The 12,122-nt window shown below is 41.9% G+C and overlaps 1 protein-coding gene across 4 annotated transcripts in view; it reads left to right on the plus strand.

The window, feature by feature from the left end:
- ZC3H7B (zinc finger CCCH-type containing 7B) overlaps positions 1–12,122 on the plus strand; it is a 91,792-nt gene that overhangs the window by 39,942 nt on the left and 39,728 nt on the right. For 3 of the 4 annotated variants that reach the window (XM_051962184.1, XM_051962183.1, XM_051962186.1), the window contains exons 6-7: positions 3,958–4,038; positions 6,504–6,560. In XM_051962184.1, the coding sequence (XP_051818144.1) occupies positions 3,958–4,038; positions 6,504–6,560 (138 nt within the window). The remainder of the gene's footprint in view (positions 1–3,957; positions 4,039–6,503; positions 6,561–12,122) is intronic. The other variant, XM_051962185.1, reaches the window with a different exon arrangement.

Below are 12,122 nucleotides of genomic sequence, written 5' to 3' on the forward strand. Positions count from 1 at the left end.
AATCCATGTTTAACCTATAAACATGGGGGTGGAAGAGGGAAGGAGGGAGTAAAATTTAGAACATGAAGTTTTGCAAGGGTGAATATTGAAAACTATCTTTGCATGTGTTTGGGAAAAAAATACTATTAAAAGACTAAAAAATAATAATAATAAAAAAAGAAGGATATGAAAACCCTGAAGGGTGAGAATGAGGTAAGGTATGAGTACTCCAGGCATCTACATGAAGGTGGGAACAGCTGGTAGTCTAGGATAGCTGGAAGGTCACATATGTGTTTGGGGTTACAGAATAAGACCAGGAAATTAATGTGCATCTCAACTACAAGTTCTCATGTGCCTCCAGAATAAAGTACATTGGGATCTTGTGACTCAAATTCATTTTGAGCCATTAGGAGAGACTTTCTTCCCCTTTTTGTGTGTCCTTAGTGAAACCTATGAACTTTGAATTATTTTTTAGCTTTTAACATTTATTATTATTATTATTATTTAAAGCTGAAAGGATATCAAACCCTCATTTTATTTATTTTTTAATTAAAGCTTTTTATTTTCAATATACGTATATGGATAATTTTCAACAATCACCCCTACAAAACCCTTTGTTCTAATTTCTTTTCCTTCCTCCCCCCCTCCCCCCATTCCCCTATTGGCAAGTGGTCCAATATATGTTAAACATCAACATTTATTTTTATAAGATTTTTTTTCTTTTCTCCTCCCCTCCCTTCCTTCCTTTCTTCCTCCCCAAGACAGCAAGCATTCTGATAGATTATATAGTTCAATCATTTTAAATGTATTTCCATATTAGTCATGTTGTAAGAAAAATCAAAACAAAAGGGGAAAACCATAAAAAAGAAAAAGCAAATCAATTTTTAAAAGGTGAAAATACTATGCTTCCATTTGCATTCAGTCTCCATAACTCTCTCTCTGGATACAGAAGACATTTTCCATCTCACTTCTATTGGAATTGCTTTGAATCACCTCATTGTTGAGAAGAGCCAAGTCCATCACTGTTGATCATCACAGTCTTGTTGTTACTTTGTTGTTACTGGTTCTGCTCACTTCACTCAGCATCAGTTTCTGAAATCAGCCCGCTCATCATTTCTTATAGAACAATATTATTCTATTATATTCATATACCACAACTTATTCAGTCATTCCCCAATTGATGGGCATCCACCCAATTTCCAATTTCTTGTGACCACAAAAAAAAGCCGCTACAAACATTTTTCACATGTGAGTCCTTTTCCGTCTTTTATGATCTCTTTGGGATGCAGACTCAGTAGTGACCCTGCTGAATCAAAGGATATGTACAGTTTAATAGCCTTTTGGACATAGTTTCCAAATTGCTCTCCAGAATGACTCCAAAATTTTCATCAGTAGAAAAATATTTTAACATTTTAACTTTAAAATATTTTAAACTTTTAATTACAAAAGAAGCCAATTCAATTCATACAATTATCAACATGTTTCCAACAACAAAACAAAACCAAACCCCCCAAACAACCTAATTCATGTCCCCAGCTTGAGAACTCCTACATTAAATGGAGCTTTCTTTCTTTCTCCTAATCTATCTTGAGTTTCCTCCTAATTTTTATTAGTATAACCCTTTCCAATCTGGAGGTAATTTTCCTACGCAGAGTTGAGAGCCAAATGGGAACTGAGTGGTTCTACCTTCTCTTGATCGTTACTATGCCCTACAATCTACTTTTTTTCTCCCCTGCTTTCTACAAATACAATACGATGTTATCTGCATTGCTATTTTGTGTACATCTATATACCTTTATATATACCCTTAGACATCTGTTACTTCCTTGATCCTCAGACCACCCTTTCTGTAAGACAGATAGAGGCATTTCTATTACTGTCTCCATTTTACTGATGGAGAAATAACAATAGTAATAAAAATTAATATTTTTAGAGTAAGATTTTCAAAGTGCTTTATAAATGTTATGGGGCCATGAGGGGGCGGCTATATTGAACAGAACATCTGGCCTGAAGTCGGGAAGACTTCATCTCCCTGAGTTCAAATCCCACCTTCCACATTCATTAGCTATGTGACCCCAAGAGCAAGTCATTAGCCCTGTTTACCTCAGTTTCCTCCTCTGTCAAATGAACTGGAGAAAATCCCAAATGGGGTCATGAAGAGTTGGATACAACTGAACAACAATAATACGAACATTATCTCATTTGATTGAAGAGGTCATTCAAAGTCATCACCACACTGTTTAATGCTTTATTTATTTATTTATTGCCTTTAATTAATTTATTAATCTGATCATTGCATGATTTTTTTAGTTTTTTAAAAATTAATCTTTTTTTAAATTGAAAGTATTTTATCTTTCTAAATACATGCGAAGACGGTTTTCAGCATTCACCTTTGCAAAACCTTGTGTTCCAAATTTTTCTCCCTCTCTTCCACCCCCCCAGACAACAAGCAACCTGATATAGGTTAAATATGTGCGATTTTTCTAAACACATTTCCATTGTTTAATCTTTATTTATGTGATTATTAAACATTGAGATAATAACTCACATTTATTTTTGGATAGAAAATTTTGAAAGTCCTTACTGATACATGTGTGTGCATGCACTTTATGTCTTATGCTTCTATATTTACCCCAGTACCAACCCACAATCATCTCTTAGTAAATATCTGTTGTTTGAGTAACAGGAGAAAAGAAATTCTTTGGGATGTTGACATAGATAATACAAAGAACGCACATACGGCTTTGGAATACATTAGTCACAGATTCAAATTTAGGAGAGGCTCTAGAACAGGGGATGTCAGAGCTGGGAGGGAACTTAGAACAGGGGATGTCAGAGAGGGGATGTCACATTTTTATGTATCAGGGCTGGGAGAGTCTTTGGAGATCATCCTTTCTAATCTTTTCATTTTACACAGAAGGAAACTGAGGCCCAAAGACATAAAAGGATTTTCCTAAAGGGCATAAAATTAAGCGGCAAAGGGAGAAACAAATGCCAGATCCCTGGCTTCTCATCCTACTCTTTTTTCATCCCTTCCTTTCAGTGTTCCCTTTTCAGGACATCTTTCTTCTGGCAGTAATAAAAGAGCTAAAACTCATAAACAATCTTAGAACCGGAAGGGGCCACGAATGTCTCTGGGTTGGTTTTTATTAAGTATTTTTGAGGCATTAGGGTTAAATGATTTGACCAGGGTCAACCAGCTAGTGTTAAGTGTCTGAGGCCAGCTTTGAATTTAGGTCCAGCAATTCAACCCACAAATAATTGTCTTGGATGAGTCAGTTAATCAATTGACAAGCACTTATTAAGTGCCTCCTATGGGCCCTGCACTGTGTCAGTTCTGAGGATACATAGACAAAAATGAAAGTCTCTGCCCGATGAACTTCCCTTTTAACAGGGATAGTCCACAGCTGGATCACAGCTTCTAGGAGTTGTGGTCCTGACAGGGATCCCCTGATCTCTCACAGACACAGTAAAACCAGGGAGGTTGGGCTGGGAAAATGGGAGGGCAAGAGTTCAAAAAAGCCACCCTTTACTTGTGATCAGGAGTGTGCTGAAGAATGTTTAACAACCATCTTTCCAAAAATCAGGACACACTTTTAAACTTAATCTGAAATATTAATATTTCTCTATCGCTTAATTCCAGACAATCAACAAAACAATAACTCAACCCTGTTTTGTAGTGTATGCTGATTGCTAAGGTGTAAATGCTCACAGTGAAAATTTAACAATCAGCTCTCACAAGTTGGTATGAGCTAGCTCTAGTCCACCTTTGTTTTATAGAGTTTTCAGACAAGGGAGGAAGATTTAGGGAAGAACCATAGAATTCGCCAGGTGAAGAGTAAGGGAGGGGAGGCTAAAGAGGCAATCCCAGCGGGAAGTGGGAGAAGGAGTCCAAATTTCATAATTTCCTTTACTCTTGGAGATCAAACAACCCAATCTTTTTTCTCCCTCTTGCTTAAGATTTTCTTTCTCCCCTAGGATGAAAGCGTCACTCAGCTCAGTCGGGAGCTGGCCCAGAAGCTGAGGTTGCCTTGCAGAAAAGCATATAAGAGACCTCAGGTGGGCAGGCGCCTTGGGCAGTGGAGGTGGGAAGGATTGGGAAATGGAGGGGAAATGTCCGCCTGGGATGGCCTTTGAAGGCCCTTCTTTCCTCCTTTGTAAGTTGGAGGGTTTCCCCCATTTTCCATCACCTCTTCCAGCACATAATTGGTATCTAACACCAAAGTCCCCAGATTTGAGATCGTGAATCATGATCCGCCATAGTGGCCTTCGCCAAGGCATGAACTTAAAGTATTATTTCATCCATGAAACAAGAGACCGGGAGATTGTCATCATAACCAGCAATTTGATTATCTTGAAACATTAAGTAATCCCCTGTCTTAATTACCAAGGAGATCTGTTCTTTTGGGTTTTTTGGTTTGTCTTTTTTCCCCTTTTACTTATTTTTTAGTTTTATTTTTAGTACACATTTCTTTATGAATCATGTTGAGAGAGAGAAATCAAAACAAAAGGGAAAAAACTACTGGAGCGAAAAAAAATCATAAGAAACAAACAAACCTAGCATGTGCTGATTTACATTCAATCTCCATAGTTTTCTCTCTGGATGCAGAGGGCATTTTCTGTCCAAAGTCTCTTGGGATCGCTTTGGATCACGGAACCACTGAGAAGGACCGAATCTTTCGTAGTCGATCATCACACATTCTTGCTGCTACTGTATACAATGTATTCTTGGTTCTTGTTTCCCTCAGCATCAGTTCATGGAGATCTTTCCAGGCCTTTCTACAATCAGCTTGTTCTCATTTTTATAGAACAATAATATTCCATCACCTCCATACATCATGATTTATTCAGCCCTTCCCCAATGGATGGGCATCGAGCCATTTTCCAATTCTTTGCCGCCACAAAAAGAGCCGCTACAGACATTTTTGCACCTTTTTCCCTCCGAGGGGTTCTGTTTTGCAGAAGCTTACACATCTAAGAATGTTCCAGCCTAATTAGGAGATAAGATGCTATTTGGAAAGGATAAACAGACAGACAGACAGAGCGTCAGGAAGACAGACAGAAAGGGAAGGAGGAAGCAGGAATTTATTAAGCACTTATGAAGTATATTTTGGCTAAAAATTGTTTATGCAAGATCCCTTAAAGAGCTTCCATTCTGATGAAGGAATACATAGAGGGAAGACAGAAGTAGAGGTGGGGGCCCCGTGACGAACTGGCCAAGAAGTGGCCAGAGAGACCCGACTCTGGGCAGAGAAGGCCAAAGGTCACTTCTCAAAGCCTAGAACGCTGTGGGCAGAGTCCAGGATTCTTGGAGTGGGGACAATGATGGCTAGAGTGTACACAGAGCACGGTATAAAATAGATATATAGAATATATATAGAATTAAAAAAAAAACAACTGTAGGCAGTACAATGGGGTGATGGAGGAGGCAGGGAGAGCTAGCTAGGGGTTCCTGAAGAATTAAAATGGGTTCTTGATAACTGGGGGCTGGATGCGGGTGCTTGGAGAGATCCACATGCTAAAAGCAGCAATGTGTGTAGGTCTGTATCATGTGGGCTCTAAATTCCATGCGGATGAGTCTTGCTGGTTTTCTTGGGTAAATGAAGTCTGTTGGGGATTTTAGATGGAGATACTAGGGGTAGGTAAGTATTAGTAAGGAAGAATGATGTGGGGGGATGGGTGGGGGGGGGGGAGTGTGTATTAAGGCAATAGGGAAGAGCCCTTTTGCTGGGGTGCACACAGTTGCAGAATTGATCCCATTTTGCCTCACAAACAGCAGGACTTGATTCTGCCCAGTCTCATTCCAAGAGCTACTGTTGTCATGATGATATTGTCCATAATCCTCATCTCTCTCTCTTTCTCTCTCCCCCTCTCCCTCTCTGTCTCTCTTTCTCCTTTCTTCTCCTCATCCTGCTCCTTCTTATTCTTTCTCCTTTCCTCTCCTCTTCTTTCCTTTCTCCTCTCTCTTTCTCTCCATCCATCCATCCATACATCCATCCCTCTCTCTCTCCCTCCCTCTGTGTCTCTCTCTCTTTTTGTGTCTCTTTCCCTCTCTTATTTTCTCTCTGTGTTTCTTTCTCTCCTTTCTCTGTCTCCCTCTGTCTGTTTCTCTGTGTGTGTCTCTCTCTTGTTTTTTCTCTATCTCTGTCTCTGTCTTATCTCTCTGTGTCTCTGTCTGTCTCTGTATCTTTCTCTGTCTCTTTCTCTTTTTTGGTTTGTCTGTCTCTGTGTCTCTGTTTCTCTCTTCTCTCTCTTTCTGTTGTCTATGTCATTGTCTCTGTCTCTCTATCTCTGTCTGTCTCTATGTCTCTGTCCCTGTCTGTTTCTGTCTCTGTCTCTCTGTTTGTTTCTGTCTCTGTCTTTCTCTGGCTCTTTGTCTCTGTGTCTGTTGTCTGTCATTGTCTCTCTCTGTCTCTCTCTTTCTCTGTATCTGTCTGTCTCTGTCTCTCTCTCTGTCTGTCTCTGTCCCTGTCTGTCTCTGTCTCTGTCTCTCCTCCCTCCCCCCCACCCCCCCATCCCCACAGGAATTGGAAACCTTCTCGCTGCTCAGTAATGGCACCTCGGCTCCCTTAGCAGATCAGGTAGGATGGATTCTGCCTTGGCCCCTGGATGGGCGTCCCCAGTGTGTGCACAGTGAATTGTGATTCCTCCCAGGGTTGGCAAGTTAGTCCGGTTGATCCCTTCTCCCTCCCCTTCCCCTGATTCACTCTAGGGGACCAGAGAAAACCTGGGTTCCAGTCTCAGCTCCTCTACTTACTAATCCCGAGACCATGGGCCAATCATTTATCATTTGAGCCTGTTTCCTCTTCTCTACAATGAGAACAATAATGTTTGTCCTTTCCATCTCCTGGCAGAGCTATTACACATAGAGTACCTGGAAGCCTGGAGTTCTGAGGAAATAGTGGCTGTTCTAGATTGTGCCCAAAGCTTTGCAGAGATTCATTTCAGGCCCAGCCTGGGTGGTGGTGGGGATGTTGGGGGAGTCACATAGACAGCCCTTGTCTATTCTTTATAATGCTAGCACACAGCTAGGGAAGATCCTAGAACATGGAACATAGACTATCCCAGTTGGAAGGGACCATAAAACAGGGAATGTCAGAGCCAGGAGGGAGCTTAGAACAGGAGATGTCAGGGCTGGGAGGGAGCTTAGAACAGGGGATGTCAGGGCTGGGAGGGAGCTTAGAACAGGAGATGTCAGGGCTGGGAGGGAGCTTAGAACAGGAGATGTTAGGGCTGGGAGGGAGCTTAGAACAGGGGACGTCAGGGCTGGGAGGGAGCTTAGAATAGGAGATGTCAGGGCTGGGAGGGAGCTTAGAACAGGGGATGTCAGGGCTGGGAGGGAGCTTAGAACAGGAGATGTCAGGGCTGGGAGGGAGCTTAGAATGGGGAATGTTTGAACTTACTTACAACTGGTCTAGGACACTGATAACAAAGACTATGTGACATGAAGGGACATTTTCTTGAGCTGGCTCCCCCGATTGCACCACTGCCTCCCCTGTGATAGTTCTCCTCCTGCCTGTCACCTTCTCAGACCTCTTTGCATCTTCCCTTTCTTTCTCCTTGTGTGTGTTTGTGTCTCTTAGCTCTGTCCTTGAGCTGCTTTTCTCTCTACACCCTTCCCTTCACGGATCTCATCCACTTTCACAGCTTCTGTGGGCACAATGCCCATGATGCCCAAGTCTGTGTCCCTGAAGTCTGTATCCCTGGCCCTCTCCTCCCTCCTTATTCCTAGTTACTCATATTCTCAACTGCCCATTAAACATCTTCACAGAAATTCTCCCGGGCTTCCACCCTGGGGCCTGCTACTGTTGTCCTTCCTGCCAGTTTTAGTGAATCTGTTGATGACGTGACCCTCCTCCTGTTGCCCCTCCTCAAACTCTGAGAGATTTCTTTGATACTTCCATCCCCAGAACTTAGCACGCGGCCTGGCACATAATAGGCACTTAATAAATTGTTGACTGACGATCACCCTTGCCAAGGCCTTGGACTTTTTGTTGTTGCTCAGTCACATCCATCTCTGTGACCCTGTGGACGATACTGTCCATGGGGTTTTCTTGGCAAAGATACTAGAGTGATTGACCATTCCCTTTTCCAGTCCATTTTACAGATAAGGAAACTGAGGCAAACGGGGTTGAATGACTTTCCCAGAGTTACACAGCTAGGAAGTGCCTGACGCCAGATTTGAACTCGGGATGGTGACTCTACCTGTGTCTTCCCACTGAGCAGAAGTAAGGCAGAATTCATTCCAAAATCGAGGATGAAAAGTTGTGCTCGGGGACCAGCTAGCAGCCATGTTAACTAGAACAGAGTGTGTGAAGGGGAATAAAAAGAAATAAGGAAAGGAAAGTAGGAGCTGGTTTGTGAAGGATTTCTATCTTATCTTAAAGGAACTAGGGAGCTATTGAGGAGTTTTGATTAGGGGACTGGGCTCACTAGCATGTTATTTAGAAAAGCCCTTTCAGCAGCTATGGGGAAGATTGAGTTGGAGAGGAGAGAGTCTAGTGGTTGGAAGTGATGGGGATTGACGGAGGCTGGCGACTGGCCATGTCAATGGAGAGAGGCAGCCTAATGGGAGAGTCAGCAAGATCCGAGTTCAAATCCTGCCCCAGAGACTTATTAACTGTGTGACCCAAGGCAAATTGCTCAACCTTAATCTGCTTTAATTCCTTAATCACAGAGTGCAAATAACAATATGCCTATTTCCCATGGTTGCTCTGAGGAGCAAATAAACTAATATTTGAAAAGTGTTTCATAAATCTTAAAATACTAGCTATTATTATAATAAATATATATCATAGTATATATTATATTAATATATTGCTGTTATAACACATAGTCTATAATATTTTAATATAATATATTATTTATATTAATATAATAATATGATATAATATATTGTTTGCATGTGTTACATGCTATAATATGTAATATATGATAGGATATATCGTGTTATATGTAACATAATCTACCTTAAACACTTTGGCCACATAATGAGAAGATGGGACCCACTGAAAAAGATCCTGATGAAAAAAAAAATAAAATAAAATATAAAATAAAAAAAAAAGAAAAGAAAAAGATCCTGATGTTGCAAAGATAAAAGGCAAAAAGAAAAGAGGATGAAATGGAGAGATGGTGTCATGGAAACAATAAAAGGCTTGGACAGAGTTTGGGAGATAGTGGAGGACGGGAGATCCCGGCGTGCTGGGATTCAGGGTTACAAGGATTGGATCCAACTGAACAATAGCATCATTATTAAATGCATAACATAAAATAGAGGGGATTACAAAGGAAAGCAATGTATTGAGATACGGTCCGGATACAGCAGGATTGTGGTGACTTGTGAGTCAGTGGTGGGGCTGGCAATGACCTAAGTTAGAAGTGATGACCAATGAACGCGGCGGGATGAGCTGGGTGTCTCTGGGAGGTTAGCCACAGAAGCACAGAACATAAAAAGGACCTTAGTGGTTACGTAGTCCAGACTACATGTGTCCAGTCCCCATCTAGCGGCCATGCAACTGCTGCCTGAAGAAATTCTAGCTGTGGGATGTGAGCAAGTCCCTCGGTTTCCTTATCTGTAAAAGAGGGCATGAGAATATCCATTCCAGAGGGTGATGGGGAGCTGCTCTTGCTAACTGGAGAAATTCATTGATCACTTTGAGGTGCAACCAGTCTCTCGAGTGGATTAGAAAAGGAACAATTTGGAGGAGTGTTTGATCATATTCCTTCCAGGGTCAAAGGAGATGCTATAAATAGATCTTTCTACTGTGGGATCATGTACAAAGTCCCTTCCCCTCATTGCCTCTGTTTCCTCATCTGTAAAATGTAAACCATGCACCAGCTACCACAAGAGGTCATTGTTCTGTGATTCTTAAATCACTATAGAAACTCCAGCTAGTAATGATATTATCCTTGGGGCACAGGCAGTGGCTGCGCTGGCCTTGGAACCTAGAAAAACCCAATTCAAATCCTGCCTCTGATTATATCTCAGTATCCTTGCTTTCCTAACACTTTATATAAAGGAGGAGTCGCAATTTACCGCAGGGAAGGAAGTTTCCACACCAGGCATCCCCAGTATGGGGCCAATTAAAAAACCTTTCTTCCCCTTCACCTCTTCCAAAACAAAGAATGAAATGCAGTAAGCCCAAATCTGCCTGCCTCTAACTCCTGCTCATTATTTCCTTCTCCCTGGGACCACATGGAAAGAGAGAGAGAGAGAAACAGAGAGAGACCCAGAGCAGAGAGAGGGAGACAAAGACAGACAGACAGACCAGGGGGATGGGGAGTGGGTGGAGGGGAGGGGGGAGAGAAGGAGAAAGAAGGAGAAGTTTAGGGAAAGTAAACTGCTTTATCATGAGTCTGAATCATTAAATGTAGTTAGACAGGAGGTGAATCCTTAGCCAGCGAATCAACTGTTTTCATATCAGAGAATCACAGAACCCCTAGTGCTGGTGGATTTGTGAGTAGGAGTTTCCTTCCTTCCTTCTTTCCTTCCTTCCTTCTTTCCTTCCTTCCTTTCCTTCCTTTCCTTCCTCCCTCCCTCCTTCCCTTCCCTTCCCTTCCCTCCTTCCCTTCCCTTCATTCCCCCTCTTCCCTCCCCTCCTTCCCTCCCTTCTTTCCTCCCTCCCTCCTTCCTTCCCTCCCTCCTTCCTTCCCTTCTGTCCTTCTTCCCTTCTTTCCTCTCTCCTTCCTTCCTTCCCTCCCTCCTTCCTTCCTTCCTTCCTCCCTCCTTCCTTCCTTCCCTCCCTCCTTCCTTTCTCCCTCCTTCCTTCCTTCCTTCCTTCCTTCCTTCCTTCCTTCCTTCCTTCCTTCCTTCCCTTCTTTCCTTCCTTCCCTTCTTTCCTTCCTTCCTTTTTCTCTTCTTCCTTCCTTTATTCTCTCCTGTCCTTTCTTTTTCTTCTCTCCTTTTCTCTTTTCCTTTCTTTTTTCCTTCCTCTCTTTGTCCCTTCCTTCTTTCCTTCCTTCTTTTCTTGTACTTGAAGATCACTAGTGATGGGGGAATCACTGCTCTTGGAGATGATTCATTCCACTTTTGTTGTTAGAAGGACAGCTAGATTGCACAGTGGATAGAGTATTGTATGGTGTCAGGAAGGTCTGAGTTTAAATCTAGCCTCAGACATTTATTAGCTGTCTGATCCTTGGCAAGTCATTTTACCCTCTTTGCCTCAGTTTCCTTATCCGTAAAATGAGGTAGAGAAGTATCTTTGCCAAAAAAAAAAAACCCAAAAAAATCAACAAACAAAATACCCAAATGGGATCACTGAAACAACTGAACAACCTTGTTAGGAAGTTTATCCTTGTTTTAATATAAAATTTGCACCTACAGCTTTTCCTTCTCTCTACTGCTTTTTGTTCAGCCCTCTGGAGCTAAGTGGACAAAGGCTGCCCCCTCTCCTGTGGACACACAAGTCATTTTGTGTCTGGGCTCGATATCCCTGATTCCTCCAAATTTCTTTTTTCTTTGTCCTCCTGAGTGCCCTTCCTTTGGAACTATTCCATGTTCTCCCTAAAATGTGGTATCTAGAACTGAACCCAGTCAAAGCCAAGCCAGGTATGTTCCAGGGGGCACAGTGCTCCATAGGAGCCAGGTGTGGCCTGACCTGGATATGACAAGAAGACGACCCCCCTCTCCCCCCTGCATCTTCCTCTGCACTCCAGATTTTGCTTTATGCGACTGAAGATAAGTAGAGAGGCAGTATGCTGTATTGGTTAGAACCCAGCTTCTTAAACTGTGGGTCATGACCCCATAATGGGTCTCATGTTTGGGGGTCACAAAATTATGTCAGTGTTTGATTTGTTTACCTATTTTACTTACCTTTGTATCGAGGATCATTTAAAAATTTCTCAGGCAAAAAGGGGTCGTGAGTGGAAAAGTTTAACTAGCTCTGGAGTAGAGGATGAACTTTGGCTTTGGGAAGGCCTGGGTTCAAGTCTTCCCCCGGACCTGTCTTACCTGTGTGATCTTGGGAAAATCATGATCCTTCTCAATGTCCCAGGCAATGTTTTTGAGAATATGTCATTTTTTCTGGTTCTTTTTTCTCATGTGGTTTTTTCTTTTGTTCTGATTTTTCTTTCCCAACATGATTCTTAAAGAAATGTTTAAAAAATGAATGAATTGTATAACAAGAAAAAAATAAAAATAAAGT

Source organism: Antechinus flavipes, chromosome 5 (assembly GCF_016432865.1).
Source record: "Antechinus flavipes isolate AdamAnt ecotype Samford, QLD, Australia chromosome 5, AdamAnt_v2, whole genome shotgun sequence".
In the NCBI taxonomy this organism is placed as follows: Eukaryota; Metazoa; Chordata; class Mammalia; order Dasyuromorphia; family Dasyuridae; genus Antechinus; species Antechinus flavipes.